Here is a 27,678-nt window from a genome sequence, read left to right as displayed (position 1 = left end):
CCCTCCTCCAGCCTCCATGTGTCTGGAGATGACGTTTTCAGTTATATCACTTCTTTTTTCTTTTCGTCTTCTTCTCCTCCGTACCGTTCTCCTCCTCCTCCTCCGCCGTCACCTCCTTCCTCTTTCTCCTCTCCCCCTCCTCCTCCTGCACCTCCTCCATGGCTCCCCACACCTCGTCATCCTCTCCTCCTTCGTCCTTCACCTCCTCTGTCTCCGTCTCCCCGGTGCTGTGTCTCTGCTCTATGTCTCTGCTGGACAGCAGCAGACAGTTGAGTCTGGACTTCAGGTACACCTGCAGAGGTTGGAAAAGTAACTAAGTACCAAGCCTGTCACAATTATTACATCATCGCCTAATCGCAATTATTTGAGATAATCACAATTCTTTTTTGTATAATCGTCATAATCATTTCAATGTTGAAAATGAAACAGAACGCGCCACAATGAGACGCATCTTAGATCGGCTATTCCTACTATTCATGTTTTTTTTAGTAAAAAGTTACTAAATTCTGTACGTTATTTGTCATATCTGCCCAGTGCAACATTAGTTTACGAAGCCTAAAAGCCAAACAGAAATGTAATTTTTATTCATAATGTTCCAATGTTCAACAACAGAAACACAATTAAATCGTTAATAGCAATTATTTGAGGGACAATTACATTTCAGCCCTACTCAGTACATGTACTCATGTATTGACTAGTACTTTCAGTACCATCTTGAAGTAGCCTTGTTAGTTTACATGAGTAGTTTTTTTTTAGTAGTAATTTTGCGACACTTCATACTTCTACTCTACTACATCTCGGGCAGATATTGTGCTTTATACTCTACTACAATTATTTGACATTTTTTGTTACTAGTGCAATTTAGTTATTAGTAGTGCTAGTAACTAGTTAGTCCATATTACTTTGCAGTAATCTAACTAGTAACTAGTTACTTTAGTTTTTTTTCGGTCATGATTTCTTTTCACAACAAAGCATTTGAACATACAGTACAACTTAGTCAACATGATGACTACTATTATTATACTATTATTAAAAAGCGTACATTAACCACTTAAACCCTATTTTATACTTCGGCTATTCAAATTGTCTCACTGTGAGCTTGTAGATCTGCTATTTTCAAAAGATTTTGATGAATTTGTGAACTGTGTTTGATGCAAACACTTATGTACTGTAACTCAAGTAACATTTTGAACACAGGACTTTTTACTCATTGTATTGCCACTTTTGACTTAAGTAAAAAAAAGAATCTACTTCTTCCAGCACTGACCTTGTGCAGCAGGGAGCGGTCGTCCAGGCTGTGGACGCGCAGGAAGCGGTCCAGGCCACACGAGGCCACCACAGGCAGGGTCGGGTGACACTGGATGCTGCGCACCCCGCCAGCCAGGCCCTTCAGGCAGCCACTCACCAGGCCCTTCTTCCTCAGGTCCAGCATGGCCACGTGGCCCTGCGTGTTCCCCACCACCACCGTGTTGCCGCCGGCGTTCAGGGACAGGGCGGTGAGTGGGTACTCGCCGTACTTGACCTCCAGGACGGGTCGACGCTGCGGCGACGAGGGGTCGTAGATTCGGACCTAAACAAAAGGGGGGAGGGGTGTTTAGGAACATGTCTGATCAATTGACCACTTGATAGCCAACCCTAAACCAAGTTACTACATACACAGTCAAATCCTTAGTGTTAATAGTTTCATTGGTAACAGAGTATACAAATGTAACCAAATGGACCCTTACTTTTGGTTACATTTGCTCTCAAAGCTAAATAAAATCAAAAAAAAAAATTAGGTAGTACTGTATGTATGCTGTTTAAATGACATGCTCAGAATAGAGACGCCGGGTGTGAAGTGTTTAACAACTTAAACCCCAGCATCCCAGCATCCGTATTCTGGGGGGAGGTTTCGCAGGAAACTAGCCGCAGTAGAAAACTACAGCGACTATTTTCAGCTAAGATATTTAATGTAGAGTGAAAACAGAAAAGTCACTAGTATAGAGCCCTGAGGGGGTCAACCAAGTGTTTAAGTGCTCAGACAGTATTAAAGGCAGCGTACAGACCTGGTGATGACCTGTGCAGGTGACCACCTTGTCAGAGTCAGGGATGAAGGCCAGGTCTCGGACCCACTCCGGCTGCCTCAGTTCCAGCCAGTCGTTCCTCAGGTTCTTGGCCGTGAACGTGGGTTTGTCTGGCTTCTCCAGGTCCCAGATCTTCAGGCCGTTCTCCTGCCCCCCGGTGGCCACGATGTGACACTTGGCCGGGTTCTGACGCATCCTACAATTTACAATTACAATTTAGGCGATTTACAGTAAGCAAGGTAAACACGAGGTAATACATCAAATGCATAGAGATAGTAATCTAGGATCAATAGTAGGGCTGACCCAAATAACTCGAATAATAATAACCCATTCAATGCATTGATAGCATTCGAAGCCGGTGGAAGAGTCTGGAACGCGTGGAGCGTTGTCCCGGGTGTTTTAGGGAAGGTTTCTAACAGCTTCCCTATGTTACAGCTGATGTGAGCGGGAGGGGTTGTAAGTTTGGATCAGGCTTTGAAGATATGGGGGTGCCATACCTACACACGCTCTTCCCCGCGTTGATCTCCAACACGTGTTTGGCGGACTCGTCTGTGCCGCTCGTCTCGGGGCCCCACACCCGCAGCAATCCCGTCTCCACGCACGTCACCAAGGAGTCCTTCATCACAGCCAGGCCTGTGAAGCGACCCTGCGTGTCACAGGCATGTCACAGTTATTACATAAAAATCACCAACTACTTTGCCACCAAAATGTGGAATGCCCTGACACCTTCCATTGAAAATGTAAATTCCCATCGAAAGGAGGTGTCATTCACTGCTGTCGTTTTTCTTTTTTCTCCTTTGTACATATAGTGTTTGTATTTGTTGATGACATGTATTATTGTGTTAATTGTTATGCTATGTTGATGAATTGAATACATAGGACCACAATGGAAACAAGTCCCCAGGACTTTTTTGTGTCATCCTTTTAGCCTTAATGTTGGAATGAACCACGTGCTGTTTACATTTCTGATTAATAAAGTATTCAATCAATCAATGACCAATCATTTTACATAATCGGAAGACCTTTTTTTCATTCATCTGTATAAAAACAGCTGGAGGAAAGTCACAGAGATGTCATATTTCCATAATAATTCCCACATCGTTATTCACACTCTTAACCACTTTCATCCTTGCCTCCCTATTTTGGGCATTATGTTCATAAAAATAGGCGTTGAGAGCTTGCACACTGGTCGTCAACTAAACAGTCATGACGAGGGACAGTCCTATACCTGCGTGGCGTCCCCGCATCGCCTGCTCTCAGTGAAGAGGTCCTTCTCGGTGCTGAAGGTCTTGACGGTTCCGTCCAGCGAGGCCATCAGGACCTCTGTCTCGGTGGGGTCAGTCCAGCACAGCGCACACACCTCCTGGTCCCGGCTCAGGCAGCTCATCTGGCAGAAGTTCAGCGCCTGCTTCTTCACCAGGTTCACTCCCTTCAGGATGCCCGTCTCGGACCCCACCCAGATGTTCATGTTCTGACTCCTCACTGTCATCCTGAGAGGCTGAAAGAAAGACAAAATATGTATATATATAGTTTTTGTCGGGCCTCTTATCTCCATATTTTTCGTAAATTAATGCCCCTACTTGATCATACTACAGCGTCACACAAAAGCAGCAAAAGTAGCAGATCTACAAGCTCGATTGGTGTGGGGTAATTAATCACACCTGTCAATTGTGGGCCCCATACCTATGTGCTCCCCAAAGGAAGTTTTCATTTGTTCAGTCCAGCAATCATTTTGGGCACCGTTAGGAGCAGAGAATTTTGTCTGTGCGCCTCGTGGGAAAAGTGGAGATATTTTACTAAACACACGTTTTCTGCCAGACCTTTCAAATGGATGAAACTAGAGGACAGTATCTGACTCCAAGTCGCAGGAATTAATTATTGGGTGAGTACACACGCAGCGCCACAACGTTTAATGCCGCCAATATCAGTCTGCTACCCGCATAGGAGCGATCTATGGCTGTGTATTTGGAATTACATGAAATGTATGTAATATCACAGCCATTCTAGGGCTAATCGTTAACAATAATTTGGTCATACTGACATTATATGATTCTACTCTCCAAATACAGCATCAAGATAGGCCTTAACCACATGAACCCTAGCGTCCCTATTTTGGAGGACGACGATTTGGTGTTGACACTGTTTTGAGGGGAAAGGGGAGGGGACCTAGTATAGAGCCCTGGGAGACCCCGTTCAATTAAGTTATTAAAAAGGTAGTGTAAGTGATATTTTGTTTTAAAACATTTTTGGTTGAATGAAAAGTTAAAGCTCTATAGTCTGACAGACTAGTAATCAATAGATGTTTGTTCAGTAACAGGGTCTCTTTAGCTATTTAACCACTAAAACAGAAATTAAATGTTCAGGTCGTGATAGCAATTTTATCCAATCAAGAGACAGAACCCCACAATTAAATATCCGTAATCAGATTAAATTTTAGTGTTCTATCACTTGTTTATCCTGTACGACTTCAGTCGTTTTCAAACTTTTTTAATGTTAAGGACCCCAAATTGATATTTATTTGGCCATGAACCCTCGCCCCCATTTGGTGAACCCTACAACTCTCGTAGACTGAAAACGTCAGAAATCATAAATACGTCTACGAGAGTTGTATTCTACAGCTAGGCATGTAGATTGGGTTAAACATTACACGTGGTCTCTCTCTCTCATTAGCACATGTTACTGTCATGGACATGATGTACCGCTAAAATCATGAGAAGGTTGACAATGTACATGCGTTTTTTCAGGTTTATTACCTTATTATTTAAAGATCATTCGAGTTGTAATGATGGTAGAAGTTGTTCAACACGCGTTTCTTTCCTCTCTCTGTAGTGTGGCGTCGCATTATTACGACGTTACGACGATGGATACGTCAGTCAGTGTTGCCATGTCTGCTTATTATAAGCTACTTTGGGCTTGTTTTTCTGTAAAGTCGCTTGTAAATATTGGTAGTTGCGGGCGGGTTGCGGTTTTTCTAGGGCTTGTTTCTAGTGTAGTTGTTTATTTGGGTCTTTGTTTCTAAAGTGTAGTTGTTTATTTGGGTCTTTGTTTCTAAAGTGTAGTTGTTTATTTGGGTCTTTGTTTCTAAAGTGTAGTTGTTTATTTGGGTCTTTGTTTCTAAAGTGTAGTTGTTTATTTGGGTCTTTGTTTCTAAAGTGTAGTTGTTCATTTGGGTCTTTGTTTCTAAAGTGTAGTTGCTCATTTGGGCTTGTTTCTAAAGTGTAGTTGTTTATTTGGGCTTGTCTCTAAAAGTAGTTGCTTATTTATTTGAGCTTGCTTCACAATTTTTAAATTATTTTAACCAGTGTTTCTCAAACATTTTCAAGTCATGGACCCCCAAATTAAAACGTATCAAAAAATATTCCACATTTTCTTTATTTTATTGTTTTAAATAGCAGATCTACAAGCTCACAACGCGTCACATCGTGAACTTGTAGATCTGCTATTTTCAAATAGCCGATGTATAGGTTTAAAGTGATCATGGCACGTGTTTAGTCGCTTCTTTTGGGCTTGTTTTCATAGATAGCTTGTTTCTCTCGCAGAACCTGGCAACGCTACGACGCATAGGGAAGTGAGAACGATGTTTGTTGATTAGCTTAGCGGCTAACAGACACGACTTTACTTCTTTTGTCAACAAAGCAGCGAAATGTTCATGTTTGATGAATATGTGTGAACGGGTTTTTAGGTAGAAAAAAAATACAAACATGATTAGTGACGTTGAAATGATTACTTTAGTTTAAAGACTGCGCCATGGACTACCATAACCTGACACCATCAAATGGAAGAAGCTTGCGACACACATTTGTTTCACAGCCATGAGATTTCCGGAGGGAGGGGGGTTTACCAGGCTAGGACTACCATGGCGTACCCTTATTTTTAACTCTATGGGCGTACCCTTATTTTTAACTTTATGGGCGTACCCCGTAGGCCCATACAACAAGAGTCTAGTACTTAAGGTGTTTTATTACCCTGTATGAGGCAAGGTAAATCGTAGCCTTGGTATGGGAACTGTCATGAACATAATTCAATTCAGTTCAATTCAAATAACCTTTTTATTGGCATGGGAAAACATACGTTTATATAATAATTATAATAAAGCAATTTGGAAAAACTGGCTTACTAAAACCACAAATGTTCATTTGCTGGTAGAAATACTAAGCACTCCTTACTACTTTCTTTAAAAAAATAAATAAAAATAAATAAATTAAAAGACAACTGGACACAATGTTACAACATTTTAAAGACCAAATAGTTCAATATCCTTTATAGTAGTGTAAAGTAACTAGTACATAACTAGTACGTAACTCAAGTACTGTACTTATTCTGAGGTGTTTTTATTTAACTGGAGTATTTCTAATTTTCAATACTTTTACTTCTACGCCATTACATCTCAGAGGCAAATATTGTAATTTGACTCCACTACAATTATTTAAGTCAATCAAAAGATTGTGAACTGGGCCATTCTGCATAATGAGAACTTTTACTTTTGTACTTTAACTCTTTGAATTATGGGACTTTTACTTGTAACAGAGTATTTTTACATTGCAGTATTAACTAACATCATGATTTGTGTGCATGGGGATCTCATCTTAAACAAGCTCAGTGCTTAATGAGTCTCCCAGTTTAGTAGACCTTGTATTGTGATTTTTTTGTACTTCCATGTACTGATGTTCTCATGTCTTACTAAATAAAGTACATCAATCAATCAAATTTGAGTACTTTCTCGCTTTTTCCACCACTGCCTTACAGTTAACGTCTTCAGGGTTGAAATTACGCGTGGCTCTGCACGCATGCGCGTTAAGACGAAAGGCAGGAAGAACCACCATTTTACTCGTCAACATCTCAGGGCTAACAGTTAGCTTAGCTCAGTGCACAGCGTGTTTTTTTTACTTTACTGTGAATAAATCAACAAACTGCTCATATTTATCTCACATTAATAGATTATTAGTGAACGTTTGATGGACGTAGGGGAAGACTTCATGTCCGGGAACCAGTCAGGTGAGAAAGAACTCAATTAGAAACAAACCGGCTAACAAACACAACAACAACACTAGCCACGGTTCACACGACGCTCGTCCGTCACGAGCGTCATGGCTGAACTTCAACCTGTTTTTTTGTACTTTCTCCATTTACGGCCCGTACATCTACGTAAACGTTCATATTTCAAATGTAACGTGCTTACCCCATGGCCACGGATGTTACAATTATGTACGGGCCCTCAGAAGTACCCGTATCTTCCATATTGTTCAATAAAACGCATTTTAATCCGATTGGTGTCCATTTTCTCCATAGGCTTTCAATTACGCGACCCTATCGGTTTAGAAGTGGTATTGCACTCGGATACATTATAACTCCATGAGAAAATGGCCACCGATCGGATTAAAATGCTTTTTATTGAAAAAATTGGAGATACGGGTACTTCTGAGAGCCCATGCACAATTGTAACATCCGTGGCCATGGGGTAAGCACTTTATATTTGAAATCTGAACGTTTATGTAGATGTACCGGTTGTAAATGGAAAAAGTGCAATAACCAGATTGATGTTTCGTCATGACAGTCACGTTTCAGGGCTACAGGAACTGTAGCCCGTAAATGTTTGATCATGTTTAATACACGTTTGATAATTTATTGAACATTTATATATCAATGTTTACACTGTAGGAGCATGTTTAAATAACCTGCCACCATAAATAGAGCTGTGCCTTTTTATACTTGTGGTGTTTGGAACCTCACTTTTTCCAAACAGGGCTAGTTGTTGTGTTGTGTACGACGTCAGTGGTAGAAATACTCTGTTACAAGTAAAAGTTTTTTTTACGTGAGTAAAAGTACAAAAGTATTGGCATCAAAATATACCTACTTTAAGTACCAAAAGTAGAAAGTACTCATTATGCAGACTGTCCCATTTCACAATCATGTCTAAAATGTGTAAAGAAATCTCTTGAAAATAGCAGATCTACAAGCTTACAATGCATCTTATCTCCGGGAAAGTAAAACATCCTCAAAATTGTACTTAATTACAGTACTTGAGTAAATGTACTTAGTTACTTTACACCACTAAAGCCATAAACGGATCATATTCCGAGTCCGACACTGGAAGCTGATCGTCACTAGCCTGGTAAACCCTCCCTCCGGAAATCTCATTCCGGAGGGAGGGTTTACCAGGCTAGATCGTCACAACGTGCATTTACTAAAAGGAACGCTGATTGGTCCAATTCTAATGGTCCTTATATGAGCAGGTCAAGGACCATTATTAGTGTAGCACTAACTCTAATTTAAGACCTTTTTAAAAATGACGTCATGCTTGGTTCTTTCATGTTACAATTATTAGTAGGATGGGAACTAAGACTTTATTGATACCAATGATGCCATTAGTGATTCTGCTGCTTATCCATCATTATTACACGGCTTGGTTGAATGCTCGATTCTGATTGGTCAGTCATCGGTCATTATTTCTGGATAATGACCGATGATAATGACCGGTGAGACCGACGAGGAAACTGTGTAATCAGAGACTCAGAACACCTGCTCATATCAACCTGCGTGGCTTGATTTTATGCTTTATCCAACATTGACAGCCATGTAAACAAACAGCCAATGTCATTTACAACTAAACGTTGCTCTCAAGATTGTTTTTGAAAACATTTGAAGTGAGAAATAGACGATGCAATAACCGAAAAGTCATTCTATTTGATCCACTGCACTTCCTTGTTTATCGTGGCACAAACAACGGGGGAATACCAAAACGCTCGCCCCAAAACATAGTCGCCCCGGGGCAAATCCGGCGGTATTACAGGCAAATCGGCAGTAAATAGAATGGGGGGCGAGTGTGTTTTGGGGCGAGTTTTTTTCCATTTCGTCATTTGTTTTTGCGAGGCGAACTTGTCCGCCCAGCCCAATACTTATGGAATACTTTCATTGCCGTAAGCAAGGAAATACTTCGTTTTGTTGTTACTTTTGGGTAAATGTATTTATGTATTTATTAAGTAGCCGTGTAATAAGCGGGATAATGCATGGGGAGGTAGTCATTATTGAAATTTAAAGCCCGACAGGGCGATTAACCACCGAGGCGAAGCCGAGGTGGTTAATCGCCCTGAAGGGCTTTAAATTTCAATAATGACTACCTCCCCATGCATTATCCCTTGCTTATTGTTCAGTTGCAGTTTTCAGTGTGAAAAAGGAGTAGCTGGAACTACTCAGGATTTCAACAGTTTCTCTGAGTCTGAACAACATTACCACATTTCTTGTGTACGCTGCCAGTAGGCCAAAGAAGTACCTACATGCACCCCCCCCATATGTTAATGTATATACTATATATTTTTAATATTTATTATAATGGAAATAAATCGGCCTTGAATGGGGCTGAACCTCTGCCCAAACTTGGAGTCATACATACTTCATAGGTTTGTTATAGATGACTGACATCATAGGCTGGCCACATGAAGCCACACCGTTGTGGATCCAGAAATCCATCTTTTATGATTTGCATTTGTGCTTGTAAGAGGTAATGTCTTTACTGAACTTTTGCCTGCTATGCTGAGAAAACACAACGTTCTCTAAACAGACTTTAGAAGTTGTGCTGCTGTGTTGTTTATCTGTCGCTTCATGATCAGTATCGTCTCTGCATAACTGTAGTCCCGGTTACTCCTAACGATTAATTTTCCCATCGTCCCATCGGGAACACACATGACACTTGAAAACGAAAGAAAAAAAATGATGTATATGGAATTTGTTAGGTACTACTTGAGGATACATTATATAAGGACTGCACCTGCTTTGTGTTGCCCTTATGTATCTGCATCATGATGTTTTAAAAACAATATTGTTCTTTATATTGTACTTTATTTAAAATTGTATTGTCCTTTGAAAAAGAGAGATTACTCTCAATGGTCTTCCCTGAATAAATAAAGGTCAATAAATAAAAAAAATGATCAATGTTATGCATTGTGTTATGTCATGTTCTGTTAGATGATGGTGGTGGGACCCCGGTTCAGGATGAGCACCCGGGCTCAGATGAGGACATGAGAAGTGACAAGCATCATTCAGAGGTCAGTCCTGCCTGACCACATACCCGTTCTTTTCATTCCATTGTCATTACAATGAGCCTCCAGTTTAATCCTGACTCATTATCCCATCCATCCTAAACACTTCAACACTGTCAAAACACACAGTATTTGTGGTGCAGTTCTGTCTGGCTAGTTTTCAGCTGATCAAACATCTTGTGTCTGATCGACATGATCAGACAAGATGTGTCTATTCCCATGGATTAAAAGTTCTCAGTTGCCATGAGTCCCACAACTGATGTCGTTTTTTTAATAAGATTGAAGAGCATTAGGACGGGTCAAGCTGAGGTATTGGGATCTTGGCCTAACAAAACGTTTCAGCCGTCAGATTAGTTTTTGCTTTAATCCCTATTCCGTATATTTACATCATATGATTATTATTATTTACAATTGTGTGTGTGTGTGTGTGTGTGTGTGTGTGTGTGTGTGTGTGTAGGACGAGGACGGCAGTGATGGTCTTCATCCCATGGAGACCAACGACTCCGACAACGAGGAGGAGCACAGAGGAGGAGGAGGAGCGAGACGAGTCCAGGACAGTGACTCTGAGCAGGAGGACGACGCTCCCAGGAGGGGCCACAGCAGCAATCACTCTGATTCAGAACAGGAGGAGGCTCCCAGCAGGGGACACAACATTCACTCTGACTCAGACGAGGAGGTGGTACCCAGGGGCCACAGGCATCACAGTGACTCTGAGGAAGAGGCCCCACCCAGAGGCCAAAGCCACCCTTCTGACTCTGAGGAGGAAGCCCCCGCCAGGGGCCAAAGCCACCGTTCTGACTCTGAGGAGGAAGCCCCCGCCAGGGCCCAAAGCCACCGTTCTGACTCTGAGGAGGAAGCCCCCGCCAGGGCCCAAAGCCACAATTCTGACTCTGAGGAGGAAGCCCCCGCCAAGGGCCAAAGCCACCGTTCTGACTCTGAGCAGGAGGAGGCTGCCCCCCCCAGAGGCCCCAGCCGCCACACCGACTCTGAGCAGGAGGAGTCGTCGCCACCGGTCAAACGCACAGCCAGCGCCTCCCCGTCCCCAGAAAAACACAGAGGAGGAGCAGGAGGCAGCGCTTCAGATGACGAGGAGGCTCCTCCTCCTCTCAGACAGAGGAGGAAGAGCTCCTCAGACATGGAGGAGGAGGATGAAGAGGCCATCAGCGAGAGGAAGAAGAAGACAGCCGCCGTCGCAGACAGCGACTCAGAGAAGGAGGAAGTGGGCACGAGGAGGAAGAGAAGAATGTCTGACAGTGACTCTGACACGGAGAAAGCCAAGAAGGACGATGCAAAGAGACATTCTGAGGAGGAGGAGGAGGCGGGTCCAGGGGAGAAACGAGGAGGGAAGTGGAAGGCTGTGATGCAGTCAGACAGCGAGGATGAGGAGGTTGCGGGAGGCAAGACGAAGGCTGGCAGTGATGCTGAGCAGGAGAAGAAGGGAGCGAGTGATGACGATGATGAAGATAAACCAGGTACACTTTGGGTTCAAATTGCACTTGGGCTGATGTCCTGGGGTTTCCTGTTTGATACCATAATGAGTATTTATAATATTGGTGAGATATCTTCAGTCGTTGATTAGAAATTGGATAATCCAAAATATTCTCCCCAGACTTGAAGTGAAATACGGGAGTCACTATGTTGGTACACAAACGAACGCATACAACAACTAATGATCGCCTGTAGGCATTATGATGTTCAGATGTTTTGGTTATGAAACTTTGTTTCATCTGATTTTGATATAAAGCTTATGATGCTTTCATTAGTAGCTTGATTTTAGTGACCTTCTGATTAACAGACGGCCTCTTTAACCACTAATCTATTGTATCTGCCCTTTAAAATAGTTGTTTACTGTGAATTGACACATGAGCATAAATACACTGGGTCCAGATAATGTTCAATTGTTCCTGTTTAGTTTGTGTTGTCAACACTGACGTGTCTTGACGGTTCTGTGTTGTTCACAGCTTTAGAATTACAGTCCAGTAAATCACTCAGTTCTCCATGGCACACTAACACCTAACCAACATGTTCTAAAAATAGATTTTTGTGTGTCTGTCCAGTAAAGCGGAAGAAGGCCATTCTGTCAGACAGTGAGGATGATGATGATGAGGACAAGGCTGACAAACCAGGTAAGACCTCCCATCTAAGAACCCTGCCCCCTTTCTGAGAACCAGGAAGTGTTTTTGGTTGACATCAATGAGTGAGTTCTATTAACAAGGTACCACAATAGCCCATGTCATATGAGAGCTCGGTAACATATTTCTTATGTGCTACTGTATATAGAGCTGGGCATAGCAGCCAGGAAACATAGGGAACAGATGGGCCCATCTGCCTTACCTCTTATCCCTAAACTTTTTATTGCATTTTTTACTATTTTGAAAAACATTTTAGAATATCAGTAGTTCAAATAGCCGATCTACAAGCTCACAGTCACAATGTGTCGATGTAGATCGGCTAGTTGAACAATTTGAAAAAGTTTTTTAAAATGGTAAAATATGGCTAATACGTTTAGGCATAAGGGGTAAGGCAAGATAGGGCCCCAGAGCATGCATGACACAGCTGGTCCCTTATGTTTCAAGGCAGCCATCATTGTCATCAACAATTTTCTTACTGGCCCCAGGTTTAAGTCCATGTTAAGTCCTTAATTGGAAGGATTCACATTTGAATTGTTTAATGTAGCCACTGCCACCTTCCCGTGACTCCATTTGGGATCCTAACCCACAGTTTGAGAACCTCTGTTTTAAATTATATCACTGTAATCCTTAACCATCAAAACATAGGTGTAGACATGACCTATTCTGTATTATCATGTTTGGTTTAGGAGATAGGATGCAAAAATGTGGTTATGGCCAGGGGTGCACATAACTTTTTAGGTCTGGTACGCAGAAGAGCACCTGGACATGTGACTTGGTGCGCATGGCGCCCGTCCCGTTTTGTCAACGGGGGGGGGGGGGCGTTCAGCCCGGACAGTTTTGTCAACGGGGGGGGGGGGGGGGGGGGGGGGGGGGGGAGAAAAAAAGGACGCTCTGCTTCTAAATTCCGCCGATTTTCGCCGTTTTTTTTTTCTCACGCTGTTAGATAAAGCCCCCAAGGTTGGTGCCCTGTGCTGCTGCGCTGATTTTATCCGCCAGATTGGGACGTTCACGGCATATTTTGCACCATTATGGTGCGTTCATCATCGGTGACGAGTGCCTAACAGCCGCTGCTGCCTGCGTGCACGCAGTGAGGCAATGCGAGGCGATGCGAGGCGACGCAAGTCATATCTCTACCCCTGTGCCTAATGGCTGTACATGGGGCCGACGGGTGCTTTAGAGTGATTGTGTGAGTGTGGCTTCAGGAAGTAAATTCCTAGCCTCGATCTCCAGGCTTTTATTTTTTATTTTTGCTAAAAAATAAAAGCTTGGAAATTCCTGTCCCAGCTGTTGGTGCGCAAAAGCGCCTTGCGTCGCCTGATGTGGTGCGCATTTTTTATTTTGGGTGCGCATGCGCACCTGCGCACCAGTTATGTGCACCCCTGGTTATGGCGGAAAGTAAAATGGCTGCCAAGGCCACTAGGGAGCGTTTTTTGCGACGGCTCCATGTCCAAAATTGTTCACGGGCCCCAAACCGTAGCCGATCGATGAGCTCAAAACACGTTGCTTCGAGACGCGTTTCGAGCGTGCGGATTTGCTACTTTGGATGCTTTTGTGTGACGATGTAGTATGATCAAGTTGGGTGTTATTTACGAAAAAACACAATTTGTATGAGAGGTTTCTGCTCGACGACAACGATATGTAAAAAGAAAAACAGCCTCATGTGTGCCTGGGTCTGTATTAAGATGAGACCTTTATTGATCCCGCTGGGGAAATTCAGTCGCCAAAGACAGTACAGCAGTTAAGTACAGATTACAGGGCAGGGGAAACATTTCTGTAGATACACAAGTAACACCATCAGTAAGGTGACAAAAAGAAAAGGGGGAAACAATTTAACAAATAATAATATATAAATAAGATACAATATTGTCTGTCTGTATGTCCAGTGATGAAGCGGATCAGAGCGGTGTCAGACAGTGACGGAGGCTCTGACGGCGGCCCTGACAAGAGCATGGCCGCCAAACTGAGGGAGTTGGGCTCCGACAGTGAGGATGAGGAGGACGAGGCGAGGAGGAACGCCGGCGAGAACAAAGATGAGAAGACGCTGTTTGGCAGTGACAGTGAATCAGGAGGAGAAGACCAAGAAGAGTGAGTACTAGTAGTGTTACTGATGTCATTATTGTTTCTTAGTTGTTTTTACTGTGTTTTATCTGATGTATTATTTGAGCTTTTTGACAACATCGGTATCTGAAATTAATTATGCAGCCGATGGTCTCAATTTGTAACCTCTTTTCAACCTGATGTCCTTGTTCTGGGCATGTCATATAGTTAATGTTTTCAAAACTTAAAAAACTAAAAGAAAAGAAAAAAAGCAGATATACAAGCTCACAAAGTGTCACAATGAAATTGACATGAAAATATTTGAAAACCACTGATTTAACCATCAGGGTTTCATCGGCTGCACCCTGGTGGCAAAAAAGTTTTTTTTTAAATGTTCTCTCCAAACCATGTATTGTATCTTTTGGCAGTATGTTATCAAGCAAGATTATTCAACATTTCAAACATACTTTTCTTAGTAACACCGTAACAGTGATTAGGGCTACATAATAAAATGGAGTTTAGAGTTATGACTGTTATTACTAAAGCCTATGCCAGATTTGGCAGTTTTGTCACAAACTAATCAATGTGTATAACACATCAGCTACATAATTGCTGATAGCAATGTCATCAAAAAAGTCAAATAATGGCTGACATATTGGCTTACTTGCTTATATCGGCTAGACCAATATATCACTCGGGCTCTGATTATTACTGGTGGTGCTGCTACTATTTAGTTATTATGACTGTTCTCTACTAAGTTGTTGGTGGATACTAGTGACTGGTTGTTTTCTCTACAGGAAAATGATCGCAGACATCTTTGGAGAGTCTGGTGATGAGGAAGAGGAGTTTACAGTAAGGATACACATTATCTCATCTTTCAGAGGGAGTTTCACAGCAATATTCTCCTCCCAACTCCACTCACAATTGTTAAAAAACAGAGATGTTTTTTCAGTAACAGGGTTAGGGCATTCACGAATAGTGATTTTTAGCATTCGAATTATTCGACCTAAAAGTAGTCGAATATTCGATTATTCGACGGTGATATATAAACATTTTTTCATCCAATACAAACGAGCCTTTATCATTAAAATGCCGTATTGCAAGCCTTGAAAACAATCAGCGATTAAAGGGTTAACTAATGAAAGCCAGCTGTGCGTTCTGATTGGTCTAAACCCAAATCAGCTGGTCCAGGCATAGCAGATGTACAACTGCACATTGCCTCACGGATGAACGCGTTGTGAGCTTGTAGATCTGCTATTTTCGCTACAACACTCTCCTACGACGAAGCCTAGCATAACATGCGTTGCTGCTGCTCTGCTCTGCGATACCACGGCTCTGGTTGAAAAGAAACGTAGCGAACTTATTAATTCAGTTCATTTAACTTGGAATAAGTCAAATGATTTTCCAAGCCTATCCCATCTACAATATGTTCAACAACAACCACAGTTCCATCCTTCGGTCCGGTCGTTACAAGGCATCTTTCTGGCATGCACGCTGCTGTTTCAGCGCACCACTACACTTTGAGTGACGGCACAACGTCACATACAGTATGAAATGATTTGACAACAATCAACCATGAATGGATTAGGAGAACTACAAACACGAGAGCTCATAGCTGCTTGTCTGCTGTTGAGAAGCCCCTGCTAAAAAAGAAAAATCAACAAAATAAAAAAAAAAAATGAAAATAATAAAAATAATAGCGATTATTCGACGTCGGTTTACAACGTCGAATAGTGGCTTTGATATTCGAATATTCGAATATTCGACTATTCGGTGAATGCCCTAAACAGGGTTGTCCCCCGTCTCTTTAGTAAACAGAAAATAACATTTTCAGGTTGTGATGCCCATTTCATCCAATCAGGAAATAACTCATACAGGATAAGCAAGTGCTATTGAAAGTGATGAAACAAATGAATGAGCAGACACAATTGGAACTGTAAAACTATAAAATTGAAGCTAATAAATGAGTGTCCCACCTGAAATTATTAATTTCTGTTTACTAAAGAGCTGGAGAGACAGGGATACCCCTGTTACAGACAGACACTATAGCAATGATTATTATCAGAATATAGAGATTTTACCTTTTTAGCAACTACCTTTTTTGTTTAAAGCAAAGAAATATCACTTACACTACCATTTTAAAGGTTTATATTTCTATTACCTCTATAGACAACAAAGTGTTCCAGTGTCCATGTGAGTATGGTTGTTCTGTGTGCAGGGCTTCAACCAGGAGGAGCTGGAGGGAGAGCAGAAGAAGGAGGCGGCGGGGCAGGTGGAGGAAGACTCTGACTCTGATGAAGGCGTGGGCAGAGGTGGTAAAGAGTAGGTGTCTTCACACTGATCCTGGACCAGCTTATCATCCTCTAGCTTCATCCTTCTCTCTCTAGCTCTCTTGTTCTCTTTCTCTATCTGTAACATCTTTCACCAACATTGCTCTTAGGAAGCATTCATTGAACAGTTTGCACCCAGGTGACTTAATGTGTCTCGACTCGCTGTCTCACACACGCTCTGCTCTCTCAACATAGTACACACACACACACACACACACACACACACACACACACACACACACACACCCTTGTGCCCGGTCTACCAGTTAGTACACATACAAGAGCTTTTTCCAGGGAATATCTTTAACACCAACTTTATTTATTCATGAAGCATTTTGTTGATATAACTACTGATGTCTCTTACCTAAATGCCGTCATGACACACGGCCCATGACGGTACCTGTAAAGTATGGGTTTGCGTTCACATTTCACACTCGCGTGACTGTCTGGATAACAGTCCAGGCATTCTGACAACGCAGGGGGATGTGATATTAACGGCACGAAATATACCGGCACACATTCCCACACAATGCCCACATTAAACATACCAGTAAATTGTAGATGTTTAAAGCAAGTCGGAGTGGGGGTTTAACAGTAGTTGATAGGAACACACATTGATTGACATTACATTTGTCTGTATTTTTGCAAATGAATTAACTTAAATGTGCACAACAATGAGATAGAAATCACCAGAAATGTCTAAAACTGTTACTTTTCAGGATTCAATTTTTTTTATAGCAAAAGTAGCAGATCTACAAGCTCTGCTACTTTTGGATCGTGGATCTGCTACTTTTGATGATTTTGTGTGACACTGTAGTATGACCCAAGTAGGGTGTTAATTTACGAAAAAACTGAAAGTTAGAATATGGAGAAATTAGCTTTCTGCACGAGAACAACGAAATGTAGTATGCATCCCTCTGCTTCACGTACGTGCGCGTGTGTGTGTTCAGCCTCAGCTTCATGTCAGACTTTGACCTGATGTTGGCTCGTAAGAAGGCCATGGGCGGGAGGAGGAGGAAGCACAGAGACGGAGGAACCTTCATCAGCGACGCCGACGACGTGGTCAGCGCCATGATCATCAAGATGAACGAGGCCGCAGAGGTCAGTCAGTCCTCTGACCTGCACTATAACATCCCCTGTTTACTAGGGTTTGTCACCATTACAACATTTAAGATGATGGATTAATTGTCATACAAATAATTGCGATCAACGATTTAATTTTGGTATTGAACATATGAAGACAAATTACATTTCTGTTTGCCTTTTAGGCTTTGTAAAAAAAATTTGCATAGGACAGATATGACAAATAACACATCACCCGCCAAGGTATTAAACATTGTTTGTTATCCCCTTGCCAGCGTAATTACCTTAATCCGATGAATTTTGAAACGCCGTGGAGGCGACATTGTATTCCAAAAAAACAAAAAAGGCAGAGGGAAGGGGTAAGAGGAGGGATCTGTGTATTCAGACGGACCACAACGTTCCAACCGTGATCCGCCATTTTGGGGCCGGGGCTCGCTGAAAACAGTGGTTTTCAATGCAAAAAAACAGAAACTGAGTTACAGACGTTTTTCTGAAATCCCCGGAAGTGACGTTTTTTGGAATGATCTCACATCCACATACTACTTCTCTCATTGACGATGGATCATCCCAGAACTGTGTTACGGTGCCTAAAACAGCGTGCCTAATTTTTTAAATAGAACGACTTTATGCCATTTGGCGGACAAGTGCGATATTTAAGACTTTTCATTGGTTCAATATTTATAAAGCCCACAAACTATTTTCACTTTAATGTACATTTTGTTTTCTTCAAAGATGGTATATCTACAAGCTTATAACATTTCTCATTGTGACACATTGTGAGCTTGTAGATCTGCTATTTTTACATGGCACTCCTGCACAATGAAGCGGGGCATTCATTTATGAAATAAAAAAACATTCAAATGAGGAGCTGCAAGGTTTTTGCCTGACAGTGACTTCAGGTATGTAGGGTGTACCGTTCTTATCTAACTGCTGGTTCGATTCCCAGGAGGACAGAACGCTCAACGCTCAGAAGAAACCAGCGCTGAAGAAGTTGACCCTGCTGCCTGTCGTTGTCATGCACCTGAAGAAGTAGAGTATTATTGATAAATAATAGGGGTGTGCCGATATACTAATTTCATGAAACGATACGATACGATATTTGGCTCACAACTTCGATACGATTTCGATACGATACGATACGCACTTTTTTTATTATGAAAATATATGGAGGAGAAAAAAAGAAAATGCAAACAAATAATTCTGTTTTTGCATTATTCAGACATACAAACTTGTAGCTTTTCAGCTACAATAGCCGTTTTGAATCCAAATAGTATGACACCTGACCCGAAAAAAAAAACATGTTGTCACTCTTTTCACTTCGGGGCCGTTTGCATGCCTGATTATTATGATTGTAAAAAAAAAAAAAAAAAAAAAAAAAAAAATTTTTTTTTTTCAAAAACGATATTTTTTTTCCCCAAAACGATACATATCGTCGCGAAAACGTATCGCGATATATCGCGGGACGATATATCGGCACACCCCTAATAAATAATAGTGTATATGTTACAGTACATGTGGAAAATCAGTCAGATTGAAAAAGGAGTGCTCGTTTTCCGGTGGGCGTGAGATGAAGCGAGCGGGAGGCTTCGACATCGCCGCCTGTGCTGCAAAACGCTAAATGTTCCAAAAGAGTGAAAAGGGCTACAAGCTCAGAACGCGGAATGATGTCACAGATAGAGAAAATACCGCATTCCACACCTCGCCAATAGTATGAACTGGTACACACTTCCTGTGTCCTGTGTGGGCGTCATTTGTTGTCAGACCTCGCAAACATCCTGTGATCAACGTTTGCTAGTGTGTTGCTGACACCGTCGGGTCTCGAATAATTAAAAAGATCTCCTGATTTGTCTGTCTGAAAAATGCTATTTTAGTGTCAGAATGTTCTGAACATATGTGGCTAGGGAGGAATTGTTCCAGTGTTCATTTCAGTGGCTATGGGGCGAAAGAATCGTAATCTAATCTATGGTCACTCCTCAAGTGGAATTAAGAGTCTCGCAGCATACGGTAGTTGATGGGTACAATAACCCAATTGATGCTTCATCCAAACACTGTCATGTTGCTGAGGTTTGATGATGGTGTGTGTGTATATGCAGACAGGATCTGAAGGACACATTCATAGACAGTGGAGTGATGACTGCCATTAGAGAGTGGATCAGTCCTCTGCCAGACAAGAGCCTCCCAGCACTACGAATCAGAAAGGAACTACTGGGGATTCTACAGGAAGTAAGATCACTGTCCTACTTTCTGTCTCTCCTGCACTGTCTCCCTCTCAGCTGTCCTACTTTCTGTCTTTCTCTCCTACACTGTCCCTCTCAGCTGTCCCACTGTCTGTATTCCAAAGCTATCGGTAATAATCATGTTATTTTTGTATTCTGTATATCAATGATTTCATCCGTTTTCCCCTGCAGCTGCCCAGTGTGAGTCAGGAGACGTTGAAACACAGTGGGATTGGACGTGCCGTCATGTTCCTCTATAAACACCCGAAAGAGGCCAGATCCAACAAAGATCTGGCACTCAAACTCATCAGTGAGTACCTGATCATTATTACCTGTGTGACTCACCAGTGAGTACCTGTTTTTTGTCTTCCTAGACTCCAAATAATCTGGACATCAGGCAAATCACCGTTGTTAGGCAGTGGCAAGTGGTGGGTATTTATTGATCAGATGACTGTTCTCTCTCCAGACGAGTGGTCGCGGCCCATCTTTGGCCTGACGTCCAACTACAAAGGGATGACGAGAGAGGAGAGACAGCAGAGAGACCTTGACCAGCAGATGCCACAGAAAAGAAATTCAAGGTACAACTAACACTAACCTTAAACATTTGAATCCTGTTTTGGGCATATGAGGTTTCCACCCAAAAGAGACAATATCATGTATGATTGTCAATAATTCTACAAATTTGATTTCTCTATTCCCGTTTTCTCCCTTTCATCTCAGTTTTTTTCCCTCCACAATAGTGTTCTGTCGTTCCCCTTGTATGTTCAATCATTCAGAATCATTCAAGTTCCATTTGCGCACACTTTTCCCTTAACATCATATAGCTCTCTCTCTCTCTCGTTGTCTGTCTCTCCTCTCTCTACTGTCTTTGTTTTCTCTCATCACCCCCCCCCCCCCCCCCCCCCCAGTCAACCCCCGAAGTTAGCGGTGAGGTCTGAGGAGCCTGATGTCTTCTCTCCTCCAATCAGGTTCATTGCATGGTTGCACTGCTAGTCCCGCCTCTTTGCCTGATTGGTTGAGTTGGAACCTGTTGTTGTTGTTGTTATTGGTTGAAGGTCCATAAGTCAGAGGATGTCAAAGAAGTTGTCGTCCTGTTCATGCAGAGTGTGTGTGTGTTGCACGAAGACACTAATGTGAACGTAATGATCTGATGAATAGTTAAAGGTAGGGTAAGTGATGTTTTTTGGTTAAAACAAAAGGTATTTTGTTAAAAGGTTAAAATACTATATTTTGATAGTAATCATTGCTATAGAGTGTTTTTTCAGTAACCGATGTCTCCCCGTCTCTCCAGCTCTTTAATAAACAGAACATATTTTTTTCGGTAGGTGTCAAAATCTCAGCCAATCAGGAGAAAGTACCCATTTGTAAGCTTAATTTGTATAGTGTTCCAGTTCCAATTTTGTCTGCTCATTTCTTAGTGTCATCACTTCCAATTTCACTTGTTTAATCTATATCCTGATTGAGTTCTCTGTCCTGGTTGGATAAAATTGGAAATGAAACTGAAACGAAAATGCATTTTCTGTTTAATAAAGAGCTGGAGAGACAAGGAGACTCCTAATACTGAACAAACACTATAGCAATGAGTACTATCAGAATATAGAGCTATTTAACACTTATTTTAACCAAAGCAAATCACTTACCCTACCTTTAATCATTTCAGTTATTGATCGATTGGTTTGATAAATGCACAGTTTGTCACTGGGTGTGTCTCTGATTACATTCAGTCTTCTCTGTGTCAACTATCAACACGTCAGATCCTAGTTGAGTGACATTACAATCAACCAATAGTAAGGAGTAGAAGGATCAGATCCTAGGTGAGTGACATTACAATCAACCAATAGTAAGGAGTAGAAGGATCAGATCAGCTCAAGCAGGGATGAGGCCTCGAGGCTGGTTATAAAGACGGACCAATGTAAGTTCTAGAGGAGTTCTAGTGTTGGAAGTTGGAACTTCTCTTAGGATCAAGAATGGGAACCCTGCTGCTACCCCGTCCCACCTTCTGACCACATCGCTCTCTCTGGTTGCCATTCTATCCATTCATTTAACTCTAATTCTGTCTGTCTGTCTGCCTGCCTCATTGTTCTTTAAAGTGGTTTTAATGTGTAAACGAAGCAGTGAATTGGTATCAGTATGATATTATTAGGAGTTATTGAGTGTGTGATAATAACTAACTGCTGGCCAGTGTTAGGAGTGACTCCACGTTCTGTCTGTAATCGTGATGTTTCAATGTCTTGTTTCTATTGAACACTGACCCGAAAGGACCAACCGCTTATGACTGATTGTATACCTTGACTCTTAATCTGTGTCTCTGTCTGTCTGTCTGTCTCAAGTTCTGGAGGTCAGACTCCTCGTAGAGACCTGGAGAAGCAGCTTACTGGAGAAGAGAAGTAAGTGTCCATGTCACTGAACCCAAACATTCACCATAATAAACCATCTTGTTATTAGTGGTTATTAATGTTTTTACTGGACTTTGCCCGCGTTACTGTCAGTTGACATCTCTCTTTCTTTCTCTCTCTCTCTCCCCCACTCTTCTCGCTCTTTCTTTCTTCAGAGCGTTGAGACCAGGTGATCCAGGCTTCTGTGCCCGGGCCAGGGTTCCTATGCCGTCTAACAAAGACTACGTGGTCCGACCCAAATGGAACATAGAAGTGGAGTCCGCCAGGGTCAGTGTCTTTTCAAATAACAATGTTTTAACATACTTTTCTCACATCTCACATCACAAATATATTCCATTGAGTAGTTCAATTAGAGATATTCCGACCATTTCTTCCTTTGCGATACCTTAACCTGTACTGATCCGATACCAGTGCGCTTTATCTAGTTTGACAATCAGTCATAACTGAAAAGAACATAAACAAATCTTGGAATGAATAACAATTCCTTTATTAAATTGTTAAAAGTTCAGCTACAATTAGTAAAACAAGACATTTATGTAGGACATTAACAAAAATTGTGTCGACACATTCACTGCCAGGTATTAATGAATTAATTCATCCACCACTGCCAGCGTTTTTACCTTATTTTGACGATGCACGGAGACCCACAGAAGCCACGATGTGGACACGGATGTAAACAAAAGCTGTCTGGGGGGAGGACGAGGGTCTCTATCCACCGGAACAAAAACATTGTAACCGTGATCGTCTGTTCTGTTATCGGTAGTTGAATATGGCCAAAAAACGCTGTCTGGGAGAAGAAATCTGAGCTAGATGTGTTTTTCTAAATCTCATCACAGAGGAGTGGACAGGGTTATCGGTTCTATCGTTCTCTCGCGGTCAAGGCATCATTCATGGGTTGGCGAAGAGCGCCCTCTAGCATAATCACTAAAAACATGTTTTTTTTCAATGGCAGTCAAGTGTTGGACTTGAAATGACTGAGATCTCTGTCAATGGCAGGGAATGTGTTAAGCGTAAATGAGCTCTCATCTCATGATTACATGATCTGATAAATTACATGATATCGAATGGGTGCAGAGACCGATTTCCAGATTTATTTTTTTGCAATATCGGAGGCATTCCCGATACTGGTATCGGAAGAAAATTAACCCTGATTTATTGACTAAATCGGTTGACATTTGTGGCATTGGATCTAAATTAGTTGAGGTGAATTCATTCATGGCGTTAGTTCTGCTGACCCAGACTTAATACCGTTGGTTCTCAACGTGGGGTCTGGGGACCCCCAGGGGTCCTTGAGGAGCTTCCAGGCTGTCCAACAGCTAAATGATTATTTATAGTTGGGAATAAAAATGGACTCTCAGAGTTCACTCGAGTGTACACTCAAGGTTAAATTAACACTGAGGATTTTACAGCATTGATTGGTTTATTTTATTTGGTGATATCACATAAAAAGAGCACAATAGCACTTTTCCGACATACAGACTTTGCATCAGCGAGGATGAAGACACAATAAAGCCAGAGGGCTAATTTACATTGTGGTCCCCTTCACAAAAAGACACTAACAAACAAAAACACAACAATACACCAGACAGATATACACAACTAGAGTCTAAGAAATGTGCAGTCAATGCATTTAACCTATTTTAACCTATAAATGTGCAGTCAATGTATTTAACCTATTTTGTGCTATGTACCTACACCACATAAAGTTCACTGTTTAACATTTAAGGCAGGGGTGGGCAACTTTGTAGATGGTGAGGGCCACTAAATGTCCAGTTTTCCAGTAGTACCCCATTACTCAAAAAGCCCATAATAGTCACACATGTGATAAATAAGGGATATTAACTATTATTATTTGTTGTAAGTTTGTTTTTATTTAGCATTTACTAATGCTTCTATCAACTTACTACAGCTGTACTGCTAAACAAAACTTCACATTCCTGATTATGCCTTTCAGAGTATTGCTGTAACCTTGGCTTAAAAATATACAAAAATGAACACTAGAATTATAGTTAATAAGGCTTCTATTAAAATAAACGAGAGCGCGCTCTACTGGTGGACTGTTGTAATAAAAATGGTTCATAGTAAGTTGCATGTTTGGAACAGCTGAAGGCAATAGTTCACCATTTCGGATATGTTTAGATTACTTTGTTTTTCTTTGTGATTTCAAAAGTAAAAAAAAAAGAAAAGATTTTGGCCTGGGCCGCGGGCCGCCAGTTGCCCATCCCTGATTTAAGGTGTGCGAACCAAACGGTCTATTAAAGAGCATATTTTAGCATTTAGTAACCATTTGGGTAACTAGCAGCAGCAGGGCTAATGGATTGTATATATATTTGACTAAAAGAAAAATGAACCATTTGGGGTCCCAGAGATAAAAAAAGCATATCAAATGGGGTTCTGTGGCCTAATGCATATCAAACTGGGCGGGTGAGGTCGTTCTTGAATTAAAAAAAGGTTGAAAATCACTCATCCTGTACCAGGAAGAGTTGTTTTAGGAAGCTGTGATGTGGTTGGTCCCTCTTGTTAGACGCAAAAAAAAGGCATCAGCCGGCTGGAGAAGCACAAGCGTCATTTTATTGAGCAGAGGAAGATGCACCGTCCTGTGGGAGCGGTGAAGCTCAACGTGGATGGCAACGAACGATGGAAGATGTAGAGCCCGCTGTTAACCTGTAGAGGGCAGTAAGTCCCCACGTGACTGGCCTCTGTTGGGCCTGCCAGTGTGCACTTAAAGCTCTATGCACAGCAGCCATATTGGACAGAAATTGGGCTGTTTCCATACTTTCTTCACAGGTTTTTACCAATGATGCTAATTAAGGTTGTGTTCCATTCTGGTCAAACGGAGTCAGGGTGCTGATATTTTGCATGTTGGCTCACTTATTGGTCCCTTATTATGAGTGTGTAACTCTGAGAGTGTGCAAATGCATTTGTTATGGGGGTCCTTGAAATATACACTAAATGGAAGAGAGCCTTCACTAGAATCATTGGTAAGACCTGTGAAGGAAGTAAGGAAGTATTTCCAATATTGCTGCTGTGCATAGAGCCTATTGAAGCTAACTCTTAAACCTGTGACATGCATGACCTGGTGGTTTTGCAGTGTGCACTGTTTTACTTGACGATATATCTTAACCACATTCAACCTGGTGTCCCTGTCATTATAGGCTGATATATATACTTTTCTACAGATCTATTAAGCTCACAACGCATCACATCGCAACACATTTGAGCTTATAGATCAGCTATTTTCCCAAACTATCGTACAACGAAGTATAGAATATGGCTTAAGTTGTTAAATGAACTATTATCAAAGCGTAGTGTAGTACCTAGAGGACACTATGTGCTAACTGCATGGGCCTGCGTCTGACAGTGTGCTGTGTTGGTTAGATTCGCAGTATGGTTGCTTGGTAATGGAATAGAAAGCGACTTTGCTGCTCATATTGTTGACATGATATATTGATTGCTTTAATGTGTCTTGTTTACTAGCAGTTTGTATTGAATAGCATTGCCAAAGCATGTGTGTGTGTATATATATTTATATATGTTACAGTACGTGTGGGAAACCAGTCCATGTGGGAAAAGCGGTTAGCCCGTCAGCTTCCCGTTAGTCATTGTTATGTTTTAGGTTTTTTTGCCCGGGCTGCTGCATGCTCGCCCGGCACCCCGGCCTGGTCTCCTACTGTACGGCACATAGCCATCGTGTCCCCGACCATCCACTCTCAGGGCGCATGAGATGGTGTGTACATATACTGTATGTAAACTTCAGTGTCTCTCTCTGTAGGGTCCATTAAAGAAAGGCGTGTCTCGCGTCGACAAACAGTTTCGTCGTTTTCAAGACATCCGTCGCCTGACGAAGACGGGTCACGCCGTGAAGATCAGCGTGCAGGGGAACCACATGCCACTCTGATGAGCCAACGCTCATTTCCCTTGTTTTCTTTTTAATGTTTTTTATTTTTTAGTTATTTCACAGCAATCCAAAAAAAAAAACGCCCCCCCCCCCTCTCCCTCCCTCCCTCTCCCCCTTTGTTCCTTTAGTTGGTTGTACAGAAACATGACGTGTGTGTGCCTGTAGGAGGCGTTGTTTGGCCTGTCTGTCTGAACAAGGACAGACCACTGCAGGCATGTATGGCCCTGCTAGCTGCTCTCTTAGACTGTCTGTCTACCTGTCTGTCTGTCTCTGTGCGTGTCTGTCTCTCTCCCTGCCCACCCCAGCTCTGTTCAGACAGCTGAGTAGATGTCAGATATGCAGTAAAGGGTTAAGTATAGTTGCTGTCGGGCAGAAACCTTGTAGATCCCAAACTGCTACTTTTCAGCAAAATGGTAAAACAAATACAGAAAGTAACTGCGTTCAAAGAGCTCCAATGTCACAAGCTCTTTTCAATAGATTTGTTTTTCATTTTGATTCATTCAATATTTATAAAAAAAAAACCTCACAGACAGAGCTAACCACTTTAAACCTGGCCTTCCTATTTTTGGGATGAAAAGGTAAAAGAAATGTCCAGAATCTTTTCACTTTTTTAAAGATTTTGTAAAGATGCCACAACTACAAGCTCTTGATGCCACGACTACAATGCATCAGTGACACGCAAGATTGTCCATCTTCACTTCTTTTTGAAATGTCAGTGTTTATCTGGGGTGAGAGGGACATGGATGAATACTCTGTCCTGCTCCTATCCACCTCTCATCATAGAACATATTATTTTTGGCTGCCAGTGAGTGGCATTGGGTGTCTTGGTATGACTGTTTTGTGCAGGCTTAATAATGTAGTTCAGTTTGTGACCGTGCCACCTTGGCGACAATTTTGTGAGATTTGCCATTTTCACTACTTTTCTGCGACACACGTCATACGAAAAAGTAAGGCATTCAATGCAGGGGAACAATATAAAACGTTCAAATATGGAGATACAAGGTTTCTGCGCCGACAGCGGCGATATGCATTAAGGGTTTGCTCTGCTCCGTACCAAGTGGGAGTTAAATATGGAGAAACGTATCTCCATATTTTAAATGTCTTGTTTTTCGTAAATGACTGCCCTGCTTCATCATATTAGTAGTGTCACCCAAAAGTAGAAAAAATAGCCGATGTTCAAGCTCACGTTGCGATGTGACACGTGTGACCTTGTACATCTGCTGCTATTGCTATATTTTTTTAATCTTTTTTTTTTCTTCCATTTTCTGAAAAGTAACAGTTTAGGACAAATTCTTTCCACTCGTCGGTGACTATTATGTTCAAATATGTTGTGTACCAGGCAGTGAGGGGTTAACTCTGTGTACCAGTGAGGCATCAATCTGTACCAGAAGGTTGTGTATTATGTGTGATACTGTGTTTCTGCACTGGACTCACTGGACTATACTTTTCATAATAAAGGGTTCTACTCATCATTGCTCTAATCTCCA

The 27,678-nt window shown here is 41.8% G+C and overlaps 2 protein-coding genes across 5 annotated transcripts; one reads left to right on the top strand and one right to left on the bottom strand.

Annotated features, from left to right (window-relative positions):
* Nucleotides 1-46: 46 nt before the first annotated feature.
* Nucleotides 47-4,910, bottom strand: wdr74 (WD repeat domain 74; the record flags this gene model as incomplete). 2 transcript variants are annotated; one of them, XM_084064225.1, is made up of 6 exons in its annotated part: nt 4,817-4,910; nt 3,292-3,561; nt 2,561-2,709; nt 2,046-2,259; nt 1,268-1,570; nt 47-292 (listed from the first exon to the last, which is right to left on the bottom strand). In XM_084064225.1, exons 2-6 carry the CDS (start codon nt 3,550-3,552, stop codon nt 47-49), a joined length of 1,173 nt encoding a protein of 390 aa, XP_083920351.1. In that variant the 5' UTR covers nt 3,553-3,561; nt 4,817-4,910. The 2 variants fall into 2 exon arrangements, with proteins under 2 accessions (XP_083920351.1, XP_083920352.1); XM_084064226.1 differs by having other exon boundaries at nt 3,292-3,541; nt 4,794-4,888.
* Nucleotides 4,911-6,904: 1,994 nt separating this feature from the next.
* On the top strand, nt 6,905-27,678 carry iws1 (interacts with SUPT6H, CTD assembly factor 1). Of its 3 annotated transcripts, XM_084065567.1 has the most exons (17): nt 6,905-7,058; nt 10,026-10,105; nt 10,557-11,571; nt 12,157-12,225; nt 14,115-14,316; nt 15,066-15,120; nt 16,487-16,590; nt 17,549-17,699; nt 18,628-18,710; nt 19,775-19,904; nt 20,090-20,207; nt 20,364-20,475; nt 20,806-20,865; nt 22,228-22,284; nt 22,449-22,560; nt 24,818-24,969; nt 26,066-26,205. In XM_084065567.1, the coding sequence occupies exons 1-16, from the start codon at nt 7,019-7,021 to the stop codon at nt 24,941-24,943; spliced, it is 2,514 nt and encodes an 837-aa protein (XP_083921693.1). In that variant the 5' UTR covers nt 6,905-7,018; the 3' UTR covers nt 24,944-24,969; nt 26,066-26,205. The 3 variants fall into 3 exon arrangements, with proteins under 3 accessions (XP_083921693.1, XP_083921692.1, XP_083921694.1); XM_084065566.1 differs by lacking the exon at nt 24,818-24,969 and having other exon boundaries at nt 26,066-27,678; XM_084065568.1 differs by lacking the exons at nt 20,806-20,865; nt 24,818-24,969 and having other exon boundaries at nt 26,066-27,678.

The sequence above is a fragment of the Gymnoscopelus microlampas genome (genome assembly GCF_963454915.1).
Source record: "Gymnoscopelus microlampas genome assembly, chromosome: 8".
In the NCBI taxonomy this organism is placed as follows: domain Eukaryota; kingdom Metazoa; phylum Chordata; class Actinopteri; order Myctophiformes; family Myctophidae; genus Gymnoscopelus; species Gymnoscopelus microlampas.
This window is presented reverse-complemented; position numbering and strand designations above follow the sequence as displayed.

Excerpts from the sequence above, each read along its gene's own strand:
- iws1 (XM_084065566.1), top strand. The coding sequence starts at position 7,019 with ATGGACGTAGGGGAAGACTTCATGTCCGGGAACCAGTCAG. Across the intron at positions 15,121-16,486 it reads ATGAGGAAGAGGAGTTTACA|GGCTTCAACCAGGAGGAGCT; the intron begins GTAAGGATACAC and ends TTCTGTGTGCAG. Across the intron at positions 22,285-22,448 it reads CAGCTTACTGGAGAAGAGAA|AGCGTTGAGACCAGGTGATC; the intron begins GTAAGTGTCCAT and ends TTCTTTCTTCAG.